The 17,834-nt window shown below is 52.2% G+C and overlaps 4 protein-coding genes across 4 annotated transcripts; all 4 read left to right on the top strand.

Moving 5' to 3' along the window:
- Positions 1-2,814: 2,814 nt before the first annotated feature.
- On the top strand, positions 2,815-4,970 carry ATEG_01878 (glycosyltransferase family 2 protein; the record flags this gene model as incomplete). Its single annotated transcript, XM_001209243.1, has 4 exons — positions 2,815-2,852; positions 2,967-3,836; positions 4,095-4,386; positions 4,857-4,970. 4 exons carry the CDS (start codon positions 2,815-2,817, stop codon positions 4,968-4,970), a joined length of 1,314 nt encoding a protein of 437 aa, XP_001209243.1.
- A 1,672-nt stretch (positions 4,971-6,642) lies between these two features.
- On the top strand, positions 6,643-7,326 carry ATEG_01877 (ATP synthase complex assembly protein ATP12; the record flags this gene model as incomplete). Its single annotated transcript, XM_001209242.1, has 1 exon — positions 6,643-7,326. One exon carries the CDS (start codon positions 6,643-6,645, stop codon positions 7,324-7,326), a length of 684 nt encoding a protein of 227 aa, XP_001209242.1.
- Positions 7,327-8,178: 852 nt separating this feature from the next.
- ATEG_01876 (uncharacterized protein) lies at positions 8,179-13,860 on the top strand (the record flags this gene model as incomplete). The annotated part of the gene is made up of 7 exons (XM_001209241.1): positions 8,179-9,217; positions 9,276-10,669; positions 10,726-11,079; positions 11,132-11,750; positions 11,959-13,074; positions 13,126-13,783; positions 13,836-13,860. The coding sequence occupies 7 exons, from the start codon at positions 8,179-8,181 to the stop codon at positions 13,858-13,860; spliced, it is 5,205 nt and encodes a 1,734-aa protein (XP_001209241.1).
- Positions 13,861-14,834: 974 nt separating this feature from the next.
- On the top strand, positions 14,835-15,272 carry ATEG_01875 (uncharacterized protein; the record flags this gene model as incomplete). Its single annotated transcript, XM_001209240.1, has 3 exons — positions 14,835-14,946; positions 15,001-15,186; positions 15,250-15,272. 3 exons carry the CDS (start codon positions 14,835-14,837, stop codon positions 15,270-15,272), a joined length of 321 nt encoding a protein of 106 aa, XP_001209240.1.
- Between the last annotated feature and the right edge of the window lie 2,562 nt (positions 15,273-17,834).

Genomic DNA, 17,834 nt, shown 5'->3' with positions numbered 1-17,834 from the left:
ACATGGCTTAGTTCGCAGATAGAATGAACCGACTTGCCAGTGTCCTGCGATGGTTGTGATGAACCGGTTGTGTTGATGGTCGGAATACGGAGTACTACCTGGGTATTGTAGGATCTAGTGTAGTCTCCACTAGACTCTAATCCTTCCACAACAATTCAAGAAAAGATAAGATGCAAGCCCAGGGCCTATGTAGTATGAGTACGCTGCATCATAAACGATCCCAACAGCAACGAGTAGAGACATATCGCAGAGTCTCTACGTGTAGAGCACACAATGACTGTCTAGGGGATGGTCTCGACTTCGTATTACCCCCAGCCTATCACCTTCGGGCGGGTTTCCCCACTACAGCTCCATGATTCATAAGAATTTAGTGGTATTGGCATGCTGGTGGCTTCTGGTGTACATGGGGTCGAGGGGGTGGCAGATCGCCGCTAGGATCACCGTTGTCCTGAACGTTTTCAGTTTGGCGCTTGCTGCTGGTATACAATGTACATCATTGGGTCTCTCCGACGATAAGGGCAAAAATAAGCCATTCTCGATTTCTTGAGATTAAGATTATCTTGGTTTTAGCCTCTATTCGCCCCGACAGGATCAAGGATGCGAACGCGAGGGCCACATCATCCGCGGCTAAAAGAGACCGAAATCGGGACACCACCTGCCGGCGATGGGAGTAGCTCGGATGGCGTGCCTCGCTAAAGCCACACAGTATGATTGCCTGGTTGCAGGCATGTCGGCCGTCCCTCGTGGTGTGGATTATCCGTGAGTCAAAGTCATGCAGGCATTCTTTTGACTTTTGGAGAAATGTAACTCCTGTACATAATGAATTATGTCCAGTCTTGGCCTATGACCTCTGGGTTCAATGTTAATTCCTTTTGTCTTCGTTTTGGGTAGTGTTCGATATGCGAATCGTGTACATTCCATGATTTGCCTCCTCTTGTCCATATGATCACCTGTGCAGTAGTCTACAAGATTTAACAGCGAACTGGAAGATTGTGGGGAAGACCGGTCGTGATCTCTTTGAAATTGCCACCATGTTGACAAGGTTCATGTGCCAATCCTTCCAGGAATGTTAACAGTTCTTTTTCAACTATGCCAGTCGGATGGACAGGAAAGAATTTAGTCCCGTCCGATCATAGACATCACAGGGCTGTTGACACCTGATGTTGACTCTGAGACACATGTGATTCGATGGAATGCTAGTTTCAGCCTTGTGCTGACTTCGGATGGTGGAGTTGTAACAATTCTTGCCTCTTTGCCTCTCTCTGTCTCTCTTTGCCTCCCTGTGTTCTATCCACACTGGAATGCTCATAATGCATGGTGATACTCGTGATAAGTTGTCTGACCAGCAGCTAAGAAGCTTTCTCCACCAAAGTCAAACGCGAATGAACCGAAACAATAATCATAATAATAATCACTATCACAATCATAACAATATTTATAGAATAAAAAGATGTCAATTACCCAGAAAGGATGAAACTCGAATGCCTTGTTTTTCATTGCTTCCGTACGCGGGTTGATCATCCAGCCGATAAACGAACTCTCGTGTCCCCACCTTGCTGTCGTAGTCTCTCCGGTGTAGTACTCCGTATGTTGAACCGTCGGTTCATCGGCATCACTTACCTTATAAGCCAGCCACGGGGGATTTGATAGATTAATCTGGAAGCAATCACCCTAGATTGGCAAGACCGTCTAGGATCTTAGAAACAACCGTCCAAGACGGGCGAGGCACCGGGGGGATCGATTGGTGGTAGGAGCAAAGAGAATCTCCGGGGTGTTCCACAGTATCCGAAGAACAATAAAAATCCAAATAAATAAATAAATAAATAAATCATGAATAAAGGAATAATAATAACAATAATGAATTATTGAGAAATGAAATGAAACGATTTCGGCGACATCCACCACAGCCACTAGTAACTCGCAGCACTAGCTCCCTCACTACTAGTATCGTCATCTTGCTGAGTGCATTAGCCCACCCACCATCAGCCCGCCTCCACTCTTCGGGCCCATGTCAACTGCACCAGAGCTGCATGGGCCGCCGCCAATCCCTTCTCCACTCGCCCTCTCCCCCATCAGTCCATCTAGATCCAGGGTCTCTGACGCACGAGGCAAAAATACACCTGCATGACACTCAAAATGACAAACGAAACTGGAGCATCCGAAGGAACTTTTTTTTCTCCTTCTTTCTTTTTTTATTTCTTTTTTAATCGTCTTTTAATTTTTTTAGGGATTAGTGCCATGGATTGTCTAGATGCGCAGCCCTGAACATGTGCGTTCCCGGTCCTTTCGCTCCCTCCGCAGCAATTAAAAATCTCCAATGTTGCAAGTCTTCCTGTCGACAACATTTACAAACCCAATTCTCCCTCTCCCGGAAGTCTTTTCCTTCCTAGACCTCTTGGACTGATCCTCCCCAAGGTCTCCGGTCTGCCACGGACACTCGTTTCATCCTCTTTTCCTTGGCTTGCTCTTCGATCTCATTATACCGTCTTTGTTGCGCTCCAGACCACGGGGAACAGCACCGGTTGTCCATTCCTTCGCTTCGTCTCGAGCATTCGAGTTTCTGACAGGAGAGTGTCCGATAACCACCTATTTCTCTTCGTGTTGCTTGTTTCTTGATATCTGAAGGGTGGTCACAGCTGGTGGTGCAAGCTCACTACACAGCTCAATTGCCTTGAAATAGTATATCGGGCAAAACAGGAGCTCAAGAGACAGATTCTTATATATAAAGGGCCGCAGGCTGTATCGGCGGAGCGGCGCATAAAATATCCATTGCCCACCAATTCCGGGACCCATAAGTGATTGTTTTGCAATACGATGGAATTCCCCTATATGCGAGCGTTTATTGCTCTCTTGTCAGTAGCCAATTTCCTCTCTTCTCTATTGTCCCAGCCTGATTTCCAGCAAAAAAGAAGAAAAAAAGGACGATCTCATTGATAATTGAACATCGCTAACCGTGTGTCATCCAGTCTCTATCGTTATTTCCGTCTTGTGGTGAACCTCTTCTCCTTCTGGACTTTCAAGCCTATTCCCCCGCCGGAGAACCCCAAATTGACCGCGCAAGATGTCACCGTGATCCTTCCAACGCTAGATGGCTGCGGTGACGAGCTGGTCGAGACTATCCGCACCATTCTGGACAATCAGCCCTACGAATTGCTCTTGGTGACCATTGAGGCGAACCGAAAGAAGGCCGAGAACATGCTGAGCCTCATGCCGGCGTCCAAATCGAGAATCCGTCTGTTTACTGTCACCCACCCCAATAAGCGCCGTCAAATGACGAGGGCCATTCCCGAAGTTCGCACCCCCATCACCATCTTCGCCGACGACGATGTGAGTTGGCCGCGTACGGTCCTGCCCTGGATTCTCGCTCCGTTTGAGAAAGACGAACGTTACGGAGGCGTCGTTACCTGCCAGCGACTCCGTCGTGCGGTGGATCCGACCTTCTCCCAGCGGATCTGGGGCTTCCTGGGTGCTCTCTACCTAGAGAGACGGAACTTTGATTGCGCGGCGACCACGCACATCGACGGTGGTCTTCCTTGCATGTCTGGACGGACTGTCGCGTACAAGACCAGCATCCTCCAGGATGAGGGCTTTACCTATGCGTTTACGAACGAGGAATGGTGGTTTGGAAAGTATCAATTGAATGCGGATGACGACAACTTCATTACTCGGTGGATGGTGTCGCATGGATGGGAGACGTTCATGCAGTATCATCCCGAAGCCGAAGTGCAGACCACTCTGGAGGACAATCCCAAGTTTCTGAAGCAATGCGCCCGCTGGTCGCGCAGCAACTGGAGAAGCAACCTCACCAGTATGTTCCACGAGAAACACATTTGGTAGTAAGTACATCCTTTCTATTCTCTTCTTTTCCACCATCCTGGATGCGACAGCCCGAAAGCCCACAACGACCAGGCTGTCGAGATTGTAGGCCACCATGCTGCAATCGTTCGGGTCGATGCATGTCGGCGCTGCTGCGGGTGTCTGCGCACGGGTGGCGATTCCGCAGAAAGGATGCGTCGGTTATGTCCAGTTTTGGCAAGGCACATCATAAGCGCTTCGTTTAAGCCGCACGCTAACGTTCGAATCCTGTGATGCAGTCGGCAGCCTTGGAGTGCGTACGCCGTGCATCTCACCACCTTGTCCCCGCCGGCCCTCCTGGGAGACCTGTTGCTCGTCTTACTGTGCCACAAGGCAACCGCCTCGTGGGATGCTTCATCCCACACCCTCGCGATGCAGGCCCTCGGAGTCTGGATGCTCGTCAGCAAATTTATCAAACTGCTGGGACATTACATCCGGTTCCCCGTCGACTTCCTGCTTCTGCCCGTATCGATTCTTTTCGGCTATTTCCACGGGGGGATCAAGATGTACGCGGTGCTAACTCTCAATGTGGTAAGTCGCAAATCAAAACTACTAGTCGCTGCCCTTAGTCTCTCGGTTGCACCAACGACGGGCGCGTCGGCTGCAATGGTCGAAAGCCTACTTGTAACGCCCAGTCTTCGGCAGAAGTGGGTTCTAGGCTCAGGCCTGCTTGCTCAAGCCCTTCCTCGTCCCCGAGCCCCTCCTTTGTCCCGTCTCTTGCATGTTGTTTGTTCTCCACGGCCTTCCTAAGCCTGGTAATCCCGCTCGGACACCTTACACCCATCGATCCATGATGGATGGGTTCGACTTGGGATGGTTGTGTCTTACGTTCCTTGTTATTCGATTGCGATCTATTTGATGCATCGAAGAGCCCGACCCCGCTCCTCCGCTTCCTTGTGCTTTGATTCTGATTATCAAAAACCTGCTTCTTGCTGCAACCCCGGAGTTTATCAATTTACCGATTTGACACATGAAGATGTTGCTAACTATCTACGCTGCAGACGACATGGGGTAGCCGAGATGGTGCCGACGATTATGACGCAGAACGTATGAAGAAGCGAACGGAAAGTGACCGTGTGAAGCGGCCCTACTATCCAAAGTTTATACTTCAGTGATTTGCGTGTTCCTCTTGTCGCAGCACAACCATGCTCCCCACTCCATTTACCGGGAGACATGCGAACCAACTTCCGACCTAGATCAACGCCATCCCGTATATCTTTTCATGTCAACGACGCAATGCCCTGATGACACTTGACTTGGAAACGATCGACATGACTCCCTGAGAGAGATCAATGTCTATAACCTTTCACAAAATTGTCGACAGAATATCCCTGGTCTCTTTTTTTTTTTCGATCTGGGCGAGCTCACAGTACGCCCCCGCTGATTTCACGACTCTGAATTTTTGTGGCACTCTGCATGATACCGATTAATACTCGCGCGCTGTTTCATTTCGACAGATCTTACATTGAGTTGCTCGATGACTTGACTTTTTTGCATTTCGAATCGATCATACCCTCTGCCACATCGGGGTCACGGCACCGAATGCGCTTCATCTTTGGTCCTTCCATCTATCCGTCGTCTGGATTTTACTGTTGCAGATTGATGCTTGACTTATTCTTTGGGTGCTTTTTTTTGTAAATTAGAAAAGCATGGGCAGGCTCTCGTGATTTTTTTTTTTTTTTTTTTTTTTCACTACGTTTTTACCTTGTTGTTTGCTTCTAGAGTCAAATATGGGAGGTCTTCTGAATTTATTTGCTTTGCTTTTAGCATGTCGTCTATCGACTTCTAATGTTTAGCTTGTTGAAATGATTCTTCGTTCTGCAGTACAACTAGGACAAGTGTGTAGAGTAAGTAGAGACTGTTGTAAGTTCTGGAGCATCAAAACAATAAGAAAATAGTCGATGTATCCAGCACAATTCATTCTCTGGAATGTAAGGCATGTATATACTTCGTCCTAGCTACAAGATGGTCCTAGAAGAACAGAGCAACGCATGGTACTGACCACCAACAAACAACGGATAGCAAATAAACGACCGTAATGATCCTCCTGCGTGTACCAAATACTTACACAACAGTGGTACCTTGTTCCGTCCTTCTCGAAGGAAAGCTGAATTTGCGGAGAGCTGTGGCGCTGTGGCGGACCGGCGATAAGACGGGGCAAAAAGAAAAAACGGCCAGCATTTCTGATCACACCTCGAACCAAACCAGATCCGCCACGAAGGCCGATAACCCAAACCCCGACCGAGACAACCGCCGCGGCCTTACCAATTACCTATATTTGCAGGTCTCTTGCGTGAACGCGGAGAAGATGCTGGGTTTTCTTCGGCCCTCCGCCGCCGTTTCGCGGCACGTCATCTCGACTCCCACTCGACACCACGCCGTCCTATCCCGCCGGTTCCATTGTACCCCCCTCAGAGCGGCGGTCGCGCACCCGATCACGGCCCATGGCCCGCCGCCAAAAGCCCCCTCCGCGTCGTCGGAGTTCAAGCAATCCGATGACGCCGACTCGGTCCGGGAGGAGGTCTCCAAGGCGCGGGCGGCGCAGAGCGCGGCGTTGAAGAAGCGGTTCTGGAAGAACGTCAATATCACCAAGAAACAAGGCATGTTTGCTTCTATGCGGGACGCCATTTGCGGCGACGTCGGCTCTAACACTCTCGGAACTATCTAGAAGGAGATTACCAAGTGCTACTGGATACGCGACCCCTCCGCACGCCGTCCAAGGACGTCCTCTCCGTGCCCGCGACGAAACCGCACCTCGCGCACGCGATCGCCCTCGAATGGGACGTGATGACCACCGCGCAGCAGGCGCTCAAGACGCACATGATCCCGCTGACCTCGATGGCCGCGCGGGCCGGCGACATCGCGCAGGAGGACGCCCGCGGCGACACCACGACGCGAGACGACATCATCACCACGGCCATGCGCTACCTGGAGACGGACACGCTGCTGTGTTGGGTGCCGGAGAAGAATGCCTACGCTGTGGAGGACGCGGATGCGGACGGCGCCGGGGACAAGCGCGAAAGCCTGCGCGAGATGCAGGTCCGCGTGGCTAGCGACATCATCGCCTTCCTGAGCACCAAGGTCTGGCCCGGCGTGGACATCAAGCCCATCCTCGACGCGGACAGTATCCTCCCGGTCTCACAATCGCAGGCAACCAAGGACATCATCAAGCAGTGGATTTCGGGGCTGCAGGCGTACGACCTCGCTGCGCTTGAGCGGGGGATTCTCGCGTCGAAGAGCCTCCTGGTTGCTGTCCGGCTGGTTGTGGAGTGGAGCGAGAACTTCCGTCACGTCCAGCGGCCGGGCCAGAAGAGGTTTGGTATCGAGGAGGCGGCCGAGGCGTCGAGTTTGGAGGTCAAGTGGCAGACGGATATGTGGGGTGAGGTCGAGGATACCCATGACGTGGACAAGGAGGATTTGAAGCGACAGCTCGGCAGCGTCATTGTGGTCGTGAGCGGAGAGACGAACTAGGTTGAGAGGTGTATATATGTATTATAGTGTTTGGGTAGAATTCGTAAATGTATTCATAGAGTGTAATAGCTGTCGATATATCTACGTCGCTACATTTTGACCTTGACCTTGTAAGGCATCCCATATAGGCATCACTATTGATAGGGATGTCTTCATATGAACCCCCCGCCAAGGCACACGGGACTACGGAGTATGATCGACCTTGCCCCCTTCTGTTTTAATCCGATGTACAGGACAAGTTTTGCCTCCGCCACTCAGTCTACTCTTTTCACCGTCCATTATCCTTATTCTCTCTACCATCCCTCTTGCCTCCTCTCTATGCATCTGCTGTAGCCTGTTGGCCCCAACCCCAAGCTTTCCCGTGGTGGTCGAGATATGACGGACAAGGGCGAAGGGTGAGTCCACGTCTACACCCGGTCGACCAAGGCCGGTTCCATGGGTCGTCGGGGGGTTCTGTGGTGTCTAAGCCTCACAGGTCATAGACCTGGCCGAGCAAGCTTGACCTTCAGCTACAGGCCATCGGTGGACAGCTCATTCTTGACGAGTTGGACACCTAGACTTGGCCGCCCCTTGTACCTTTGCCGTTGGACCAAAAGACAGATCGAAAATCGGACACTTCCCCACTAACATCTCATGCCACGTTCACATAGGCACAAACGTTCCCGGAGTGCATTGGCGCTTGCGTTGTTACACCGCGACAAGTCGAAGGACATCTACGAAGAAAGTCCGGGCCGCGACAGCACCGCCTCCCTAGACTCGACCTCTACCTCTCCCGCGAACAGCAGCTCGTCGTTCCCCTCCCTGTCCATCACCCGAAGCTCGACCCGTCGGAAGTCCCGCCAGGAGGCAAATATGTCTTCCATGTCTTCCGAACAGCCGCCTGAGCCGGTCGGCTCCAACCCTGACCCCGATAATGTCGACAAGACCGCCTCGACACCGCAGGTGGACACCGGCAGCATGTCGCTTGACCAGTCTGTGCGTACGTTCAGGCTCTTTGAGATCCTGCGGAGTGGCGACACAACGGCGATATCGAAAGCGATCAAGGAGACAGCAGACGCCCAGGGCGCGAACGGTCTTTCCGGCACTACGATACTCCATCTCGCAATCCAGTGTGCTGAGCCGCAGGTTGTTGAATATATTCTGTCCTCCGGAAATGATCTCGATATCAACGCGCGTGATCGCGAAGGAAACACACCCCTCCATCTGGCTGCACAGCTAGGTCGAGGCCCGTTGGTGCGGGAGTTGCTCAATCGCCCTGGTGTGAATGATTCGGTCGTCAATTATCGGGGCCAGACCGCTCTGGATGTTGCGCGCAACCCCGACATCTTCCAGCAACTTCAGCTCGCTCGGTCCCTGTTTATCGACCAGAAAACACAAGAGATCCAGTCCCTTATCGCCCAAGGAAACTACGAGAGTCTGGAGAGGCTCCTAGAGGAGCCGCGTGTGGAGGGGCTTCTGGATGTCAACAGTCTGGACTTGGTCACTGACCCTGCGACCCTTCAGTCGGGCGGTACTCTGTTGCATGAAGGAGCTCGGAAGAAAGATACGAAACTCCTTCAGATTCTACTGATGCACGGAGCCGATCCTTTCCGCCGCGACAAGAAGGGAAAGCTGCCGCAGGATGTTACCAAAGATGATAAAACACGTGCGATTGTCAAGAAGTCTCCTGCTGCTGTTATCGCCCAGCGTGGCATCCAAGAGAAAGCTATCCTTGGCACCAACGCCGCACAAGGCGTCTCTGGCCGACCGGGAGCAGGTGAAACGTCGTTTGCGGGCAAAGACTCTCGTGAAATGCGAGGCTACTTGAAGAAATGGACAAACTATACAAGCGGTTATAAACTCCGGTGGTTTGTTCTCGAAGACGGAGTTCTCAGCTACTATAAACATCAAGGTTTGTTGCCTGGTTCTCGATTGGGGCGAAGTTTGGACAGATCTAACCCTGATAACAGATGATGCGGACTCGGCGTGCCGTGGTGCGATCAACATGAAGATTGCTCGACTCAATATGGACCCCCAGGACAAGACCCGGTTCGAGATCCAAGGAAAATCATCCGTTAAATATCACCTCAAAGCCAACCACGTTGTGGAGGCGAAACGTTGGTTCTGGACTCTCAACAACGCTATCCAGTGGGCAAAGGACGAGGCAAAGGAGGAAGAAAAGCGCCAGACAAGGAATGCCGAAGTCCTTCGACAGGCAAAGATTGAACAGATTGAGGGACGGACTTGCGAGAGCCCCTCTGATTCCCCTAGCCTTTCTGCGACCAGGTCAAATGGAAAAGGCCTCGCACCACCATCTCTGGGAGTGCCCAGTAGTAGTGGCGCGCGGCTTAGTACGTATACGTCTCGTACTACCTTGGAAAGTGGTACTGCAGATGATGAGGAAGGTTCGTTTGGACCTTATGATCAAGGCCCTCCATCAAATGAAGTGAACCGCGTGCCCAGTCATGTCACTACGGCGCCTGACTTTGAGGGCGACGACGAAGACTACGGTGATGATGCCTCTAGCCGTGACGTGCCACCGGCCGATAAGGATGCCCTCAACATCACCGCCCAATCCGCCAAACTTCAACTTGATATACTCTCCAGCGTTGCTGCCTCTCTTCAGGCTGAGAAATCGAAAGATCCAAGCACCTCTCTCTCCGAGCCCGCTGTCGACCAAGCGTTGGCTGCTTATGAGGCCGCCGTCAGTAGCCTGAAGGGTCTCGTGCAAAATCTCCTCAAGATTTCGCGGGACCGCGATTCCTACTGGCAGTACCGGCTGAACAGAGAGGCCTTCCTCCGCAAGATGTGGGAGGAAAGCATGGCTCGGGTTGCCCAGGAACACGAAGAGCTGCAATCCAAGATGGGCGAGTCTGAAGAAAAGCGCCGTCGTACAAAGCGGGCCCTCAAAGAAGCTTTGGAGAACTCGTCCGCGAATGCTTCTGCCCCTATCAGCACGGCCCCATCCCGGGTGCATGTACCCGGTGAAGAGACGGGCGAGGCAGAGGCAGAGGAGACACCGAAGATCCCAGATGCGTCGACCGATACCCAACAACGTGCGGATGAAGAGAACATCCGGCCGCTTCAACGAAAGAAGTCGACTCTGTCGCAGATCAGCAGTCTGTATGATTCGGAGTCCGATGAAGACGATGAGTTCTTTGACGCGATTGATTCTGGCGAGATTCACGCGGAGACTCTTGCCAGCAAAGAAGCTCATGCCGAGGAGGAAGCTCCGGAGGAAGAGGGCAGTGAACTGCGTGTTGTCAAACGCTCTGAAATAGCCCCATCGTTCAAGGGATACGAAGATCCTGTCAGAGAGAGACTCAAAATGGACTACGATAATCGGCCGAAGATCTCACTATGGGTATGTGGTGCTTTGAACATCCTGGTTCGCGACTTCTTGCTTACGGATTGTACTAGGGCATCTTGAAATCTATGATCGGCAAGGATATGACCAAGATGACTCTGCCTGTCTCGTTTAATGAGCCGACTTCCCTGCTTCAACGTGTGGCAGAGGACTTGGAATACGCGGACCTTCTCGACATCGCCGCTGATCGTACCGATTCTATGGAGCGTCTCGTGTACGTTGCTGCATACGCAGCTAGTGAGTATGCCTCCACGATTGGACGTGTGGCGAAGCCTTTCAACCCCCTTCTGGGCGAAACCTTCGAGTATGCCCGACCTGACAAGGGTTATCGCTTCTTCATCGAGCAAGTCAGCCATCACCCGCCGATTGGTGCAGCATGGGCTGAATCACCCAAGTGGGATTACTGGGTAAGCTTGTCTGGACTTAGGGTTTTTGTTTTTGGCTAACAATATTCTCTAGGGTGAGTCCGCTCTGAAATCCAAGTTCTACGGTAAATCGTTCGATATCAACCTTCTCGGAACGTGGTTCCTGAAGCTGCGACCTACTTCTGGGGGTGAGGAACTGTACACTTGGAAGAAAGTCACGTCGTCTGTCATTGGTATCATCACTGGAAACCCCACAGTGGACAACTACGGCCTGATGGAAATCAAGAATTGGACCACCGGCGAGGTCTGCTATCTGGACTTCAAGCCCCGAGGCTGGAAGGCTTCTTCTGCGTATCAGGTGACCGGTAAGGTTGTGGACCGCGACGGATCGCCAAAATGGAGCATGGGTGGGCGTTGGAATGACAAGATCTATGCCCGCCATACACCCGGTTTTGAAGCGCAAGTGTCTGGCCAGGATCCCGAGTCAGCCAAGACGTTCCTGGTCTGGCAAAGCCATCCCCGGCCCAGCGGCGTGCCCTTCAACCTGACTCCCTTCGTCATCACATTGAATGCGCTCCCGGATAACCTGAAGCCGTATCTGCCTCCTACGGACACCCGACTCCGGCCTGATCAACGTGCGATGGAAGAGGGTGAATATGACCTCGCTGCCACGGAAAAACACCGGGTGGAGGAGAAACAGCGAGCCAAGCGTCGTGAGCGAGAAGCCAAGGGCGAGGAGTACCATCCTCAATGGTTTGTCCGGGCCAAGTGTCCAATTACTGGCGAAGAGTATTGGGCACACAACGGAAAGTATTGGGAGAGTCGTGAGAAGCAAGACTGGAGTGCTTCTGAAGATATTTTTTAGAGAGTGTTGTGTGATGCCACAGCGATAGATTGTCTGGCTTCATTGATGGTGGCCAGATTGGATGCGTTTTGCCTTATTCTACAAGCCACATGGACTGTTTCATTCTTATCGTGAATGCTCAGAAGATTATATACTTCCTCATTTCCTCAGTAGTGGATGTAGTCACAGTATGGAAAAGAGTAAACCACCAAGACCGGATCACGTGCCGCGGGATCGTCGAAAAAAGAGACGACCTTCCGCAGCTTTACCGGTCCCAGTGTGCATCCCCAGCTTCGCCCAAACCGTCAAGATGAGAGGCGAGTATACTTGTGGGCGTTGCCTGCAGGTGCTTCAGCGCCGGATTACCACCCATAACTCCACAATCCGCCTGCAGAATGTCGCCAATTCGAGACTGACCGTCGGCCGTCCTGCGGCGTTCATGCGAAGCTTCAGCTCGCACAGCGAAAGATGCCTCCCCTCGAAGAACCTCCAAGGCCAGATCAAGCGGACATCTACCCCATCATCAGCGGTGACGCCCTCTGGTACGACTCGGCCGGTACAGCCTCTCATCCAGAAGGCCACGTCTGCGACATCGAGCCCGGCTCCGGACGCCCGGGTTCTGCTGAAACGCAACAACCTCTTCCACCCCTTCTCCGAGTCGCCGGCCCCCGCGATCCGCCAGCGCGCTGCGTTCATCAAGCAGAATGCGTTCTGCCCGCACCCCAGCCATCAGCAGACGCGTGCGCCCGTCTCGCCCCACGATCCGGAGTCGCGGAAGAGCGCACAAGACGCGAGCCTGCCGCCTGCCCATTCGCATTTCGAGTGCCCCGACTGCGGCGTGCCGATCTACTGCTCGGAGGGACACTGGATGGATGACTTTGAGGCGCATCTGGAGATCTGCGAGACGATCCGCCAGATCAACGAGGACGACCATGACCTGCACTCGGGACGGTTTTTCCCCGAGTTCAACTATCCCGGTCTGCAGGATGATAACTTTGTCATCAACATGACGAACTGGGATACGTTTCTCTATACCCGCGAGTTTGACGCGATCAACGATGATCGTAGCATGAGACAGGTGACGCGTATGCTGACGTATCCCATGACTATTGGGAGCGTCCTGCATGAGCTGAGTCCGTATAGCGTTCGGAAAAACGGGCGTCTTACGACCGAGGGATTGAAGAGTGTCAGCGGTGAGTTCTATCGTTAGTGTCGTTAGTGTCAGTGTTAGCTAATGTTCCCAGCGCTTCGGTATACCCTGCACCCCCCCAAGACCGGCGAAGGCGTCGATATTGAAGGCCTGCGCTTGAAGGCTCCCCCGGTCCGCATTTTCATCTTGGGCGCGCGTGCCGAGTCATCACTGCCCCGTGACGTCTGGCTCCAGCTCAGCTACATCTTCCCGCGATCCCTCATTCATCTGATCTTCATCGGGCCCGAGAGTATGGCCAACCGGGATGCGGAATTCCCGCTCCCGGAGCGCACCCCGGAGAATCCCTTCGGGGGGATCGTCGAGGATCGCCTGGGCGGACAGATGAAGATCACGACCTACGTTGATTACTTCCACACCATGTACAAGGCGCAGTACTTCCAGCCGTTCGATCCGTACCTGGACTGCTTCATGCTCTTCCACCCTGGTCTCGGACATCCGGCCAGTTCCCACGAGTGGGAGGAGACCCTTCCGCAGCTTCTGGAGACCAAGGTGCCGATCATCACGACTGGCTACACTCAATGGGACATGGAACGGGACATCAACTGGGTGCGGGAGAAGTGCGCGGGGGAATTTGATATTCTGCTCGAGCCGGGCGAGAATATCTTCCGCAGTCTCCGTTGGGACCTGAACGATCTCGACCCTCATGATGTTTCCTGTGGTAACTGGGGGATCTGGGCATTCCGCGGAAAGAGGTACGTTGTCGTGCATTAGCTTATCTCTTAGCTGCTTGCTAACTTGATCTAGGTACGAGGCAACGTTCAAGGAGTAGAGTTGCATATTTCACCTATGTTTGGACTTTATCTGTACATTATCTATTCAATTATTGTAGGCAGGAGTGTGTTTAGTGCCAGCACTCTACTCTGTAGTCAATATAGCCCATTCAATAGCAATGACGTACTCCAATGTACGGTAGACAGGCACTATCACACGGCTGCTGGTTGAGTGGCGATTCCACTGGATACGTGGGAGCTGAGGAGTTGCACAGCATATGCATTAAGAGGAGTCTTTGACTAATGTTGTATGAGGCATATTCATTCCACGCCAGCCACTCCGCACTGTTCTCAGCTCATGCAACCGTGCGGATCATGTTCATGCAAGTGCAAAGTAGGTTTGATATTCCTATCGAGTAACTCGATGGTTTGCGGCTGCGGCTGCGGCGTAGCTGGCTGTTTGCGGGGTGCTTCCATATGCTTGTTTGCTATCAAAGGTACCTTATATTGCTTTTCGTTCCTGGGAATGGTACTCGGACAGGCCGACTGTGTCATCAGTCTATCGGCGTTCCTCGGACTATAGGTACAGAACATGACTTCCTCACCAAGTCTTGCTTCCTGGCACACGTAATGGAAACAGATCACACGGCTTGTTGGACGATCGAACAGACAACAACAGGACTTCAACATTGTACCCTCGCTCTATCCCTCAATCCCTCCTCAGGACATGACGCTCATCGACGTGGCTGCCTGTACACAAGAGGACCGCATCCAGTGCGCCTGGTGCAGATCGTCTGCACTGCAACATCACAAACAAGCCGAACATTCAGCTCTATGCACTGAGATCACACAGCTCGCAGGTCGCCGGTGGCGAAGGTGTCCAAGACACGCGTTCAAAGCGCCGTAGGCAAGCGTCGACAAGGTATAAAAGGACGGCCGTTCGCCTCTCAATCACCGAACAGACATCAACAACACTCAATCAAGCAAAACCAACCCATCTCAAGCTTCTTTTTCTCCACCAACAGCGAACAAAATGAAGACCACCGCCGTCCTTGGCCTGCTCGCCCTGGTCCCCAGCGCCCTCGGCCTTGGGACCTGCCATGCCGGCCAGCGCTACTGCGGCAGCTGGCTCATCGACAAAGACGGTACGTGCGGCTGCAGTGACAGTGGAGGTAGAGCATTTCTCTGATGAATAGCAGGGTATTCCGTGGCGGACCTCCAGAAGGCCGTCCACGGTCCGAATGTGAAGCCGTACCCGCCGCCGCACAACAACTGGAGAGACTCGCTGTTTCTCTGCAACAGAAGAAGCGAGATTGAATTTATGGAGTACTGCTGGCAGGGCTGTCATGAGTCTGGTGGGGACGGTGAGAATGATGTCTGCAACAGTAAGTTTCTCAGATGGGTATTAGTGTGTATGGTTAGCTAATGGGTGTTTAGTTGGATTCTAGCTGCATCGCTCGGCTTTGGATAGTGAGATGTTTCTAGGGGGTAGAGATAGTAACGGTAGTCGATAGTGAGAATCAAAGATATTCTTGGTGGTGGACTTAAATCCCCCAAAAGAAAAAGTAGTGACAAGAGCTTACGCGTACTGGAAGACATTTAACCGAAGACTCTCTGTGAGGCTGTACTCCATAGTATGTTGTTTGATTGGTACTAGGTCGTACGAATCCAGCCTTACCTCAGACCGCTCGGCCATGTTGCCTCTCCTATTGTGTGATTCAACATGATATTCTAGATATTAGAGTTCAACAACACGACAGTTAGATAACATTACATTGGATCACATGGCATTATTTCAGATTGTTATACTCAACAGCTCCTATAAGCTGGATATGATTTGAAGGTCATGGCTGACTTTGCTGAAATCAATCGCAGTGTCTAGTTCGAGCCTCGGCTTGACACCTGATATCATCTATAAACCGCCCGTGCATCTCGGGATGAACCTTATGATTGTTGATGCGAGACCAGTCACATAGGTATGTCTTGTGACATGCCTTGTTTAATAGAGTAATCTTGTAAATGGGACATCATTCGTTGATGTGGGTCACCACTTTTGTACTCCGTATGGACAGATGAAGGTGACGCGAGGAGCTCTAGTCCTGCATAGTACCTAAATTGTAGACAATAGGGTTGATCTGCATTCGTTTCAGGTAGCCATGTGGCGGATGATCTTCTGAAGCAAGGGATACTGAAGTAAAGGTAGACTATCCAAAGTGACATGATTATATGAGACAATAGAACATCCAGGAACTATATCTCGACGTAGGTGTATATCGAGAAAACGTAATGTAAAGTCAAATATATCTGCTTCCATGTCATGGACGAGTCATGATATGAGAGTTTGCCATGGCCGTTGAGAAGGTTAAGCCTTGCATTGTCCTTACGTAGGTTATTCACTGATCACCTCCTACTTGATGAGTATGCAAGGTTCACTTTGATCATCTACAGGTGGGTCTGACGTCTGGCATATGCAAACGCTCGAGACATGCAGCGATATAGAGTACGGTGAAATCTTATAGCGACCTTGAAGAAAGAAGCAGACAGCACTGGTCATTGATTGACACATGTCTCGGACCTGCCTAGGTTCTACTTCCCGAGCACGGGCATCTTTCGGACATTTGGACGGCCGATACTCTTGGCGCATCGCAAGATGTCCTCTGGTTGCACTTGGTTGCACTGGTAGACTGGGTCTAATAAGACTCGCTACCTAATGGATATCCTCCGAGACAGGCAGCAATTTCCCGATCCATAGACTACTCCGTACATACGACGGTAGGGCTCGCGGAACGAGTCTTGACCTACGTAAGAGTGGATGGACGGCCCACTGGAAACGCGGTGTGGTGGTAGAATCTTTAACCTCTACCGCGCAACTACAGGTAGGCACAGACGAGGGACGGGAGTAGAGTTTTTCTGCCCGCCACGCTAAGTGCAACCGTGCTCCACCCGCTCCACCCGCGTCAAGCGGTGTTGGCGAATGAGCTTGGAATCAAGCCAAGAGGGGGCGAAGAGGGCTTGTTAGGGCTTGTCGCGGATTGGCGAGCGGCCAAGAGAGCTTACCCTAGGCTTACTTAGGTGATGAGTTAGGTAGTCCGTTAGGGTAGGGTAGGGTAGTAAAGGATCACAGCGTCGCAGGTATCGCGAGATCCCGGATGCGGAAGGATTTGACCTTCTGATGACGATGCGCCTACCTCGGTATCTTCCAGAGGACTCCGAAGTATGTTCCTGTTCGGGTCGGGAGGATTGTGGCTTGTTTAAAGTAAGTATCCGGACGGCACTCCCGTCATTGTTGTGTCGCTACGGCTCCCGAGGGTATCCGTCTATCGATTCCTGTATACCTAATCTTAATCTCGGCATCCGTCATTGAGGCAACGAACAAAACGTGGATACACGAATAAGAGACTTACGCGAGGAAAAATCTTCCCGACAATCACCGCCAGAGGATAAGATACCGGATGGAGCAGGAGGGTGGCAGATCCTCCACCCGCTTACGGAGGAGAATCCACCGGGCATCCCAGGGGTTTTGGCCGGTCTGGAGAGGGACCCAGCTGGGGGCCACCTGGGGACCAACGACAAGCGAGCCGGTACCACATGGGGCCCGGTCTCCTCCGACTTATTACAGCGTATTATTATTTTTTCTTTTGTTTTATTATTATTTGGTTCTGATTTGGTTTTATTTTCGTTGCTAAATGGTGATTAACATGGGAATATTCCGATGAGGATGATTCTCCTGCTGGAGGACCGCATGCGTATCCGAGGGAGCAGACAACGTTTTCGAGAAAGAAGTTCGACTCCATCTCCCCGCATGCTCACCCGGAATCATCAAGCCCTCAGATTGAGGGGAAGTCACGAGGCACACAGGAACATGGGGTCCCCAGGAGAACTGGGATAGTACTCCGTACGGAGTAAGCCCTCTCTATGTAAAAAAGTGTTCGCTGGGTGGGGGATCCACTCGGCTATCCTACCGCTTTGGCCGCTTACGTCGGTGGCGCTGCTCCCGCCTAAGCTTTGTCTTGGCCGCTCATTGGCCGCTTGG

Source organism: Aspergillus terreus, genomic scaffold (genome assembly GCF_000149615.1).
Source record: "Aspergillus terreus NIH2624 scaffold_2 genomic scaffold, whole genome shotgun sequence".
NCBI classification, from domain to species: domain Eukaryota; kingdom Fungi; phylum Ascomycota; class Eurotiomycetes; order Eurotiales; family Aspergillaceae; genus Aspergillus; species Aspergillus terreus.
Note: the sequence above shows the minus strand (reverse complement) of the source record. Positions and strands in the feature narration are given on the sequence as shown.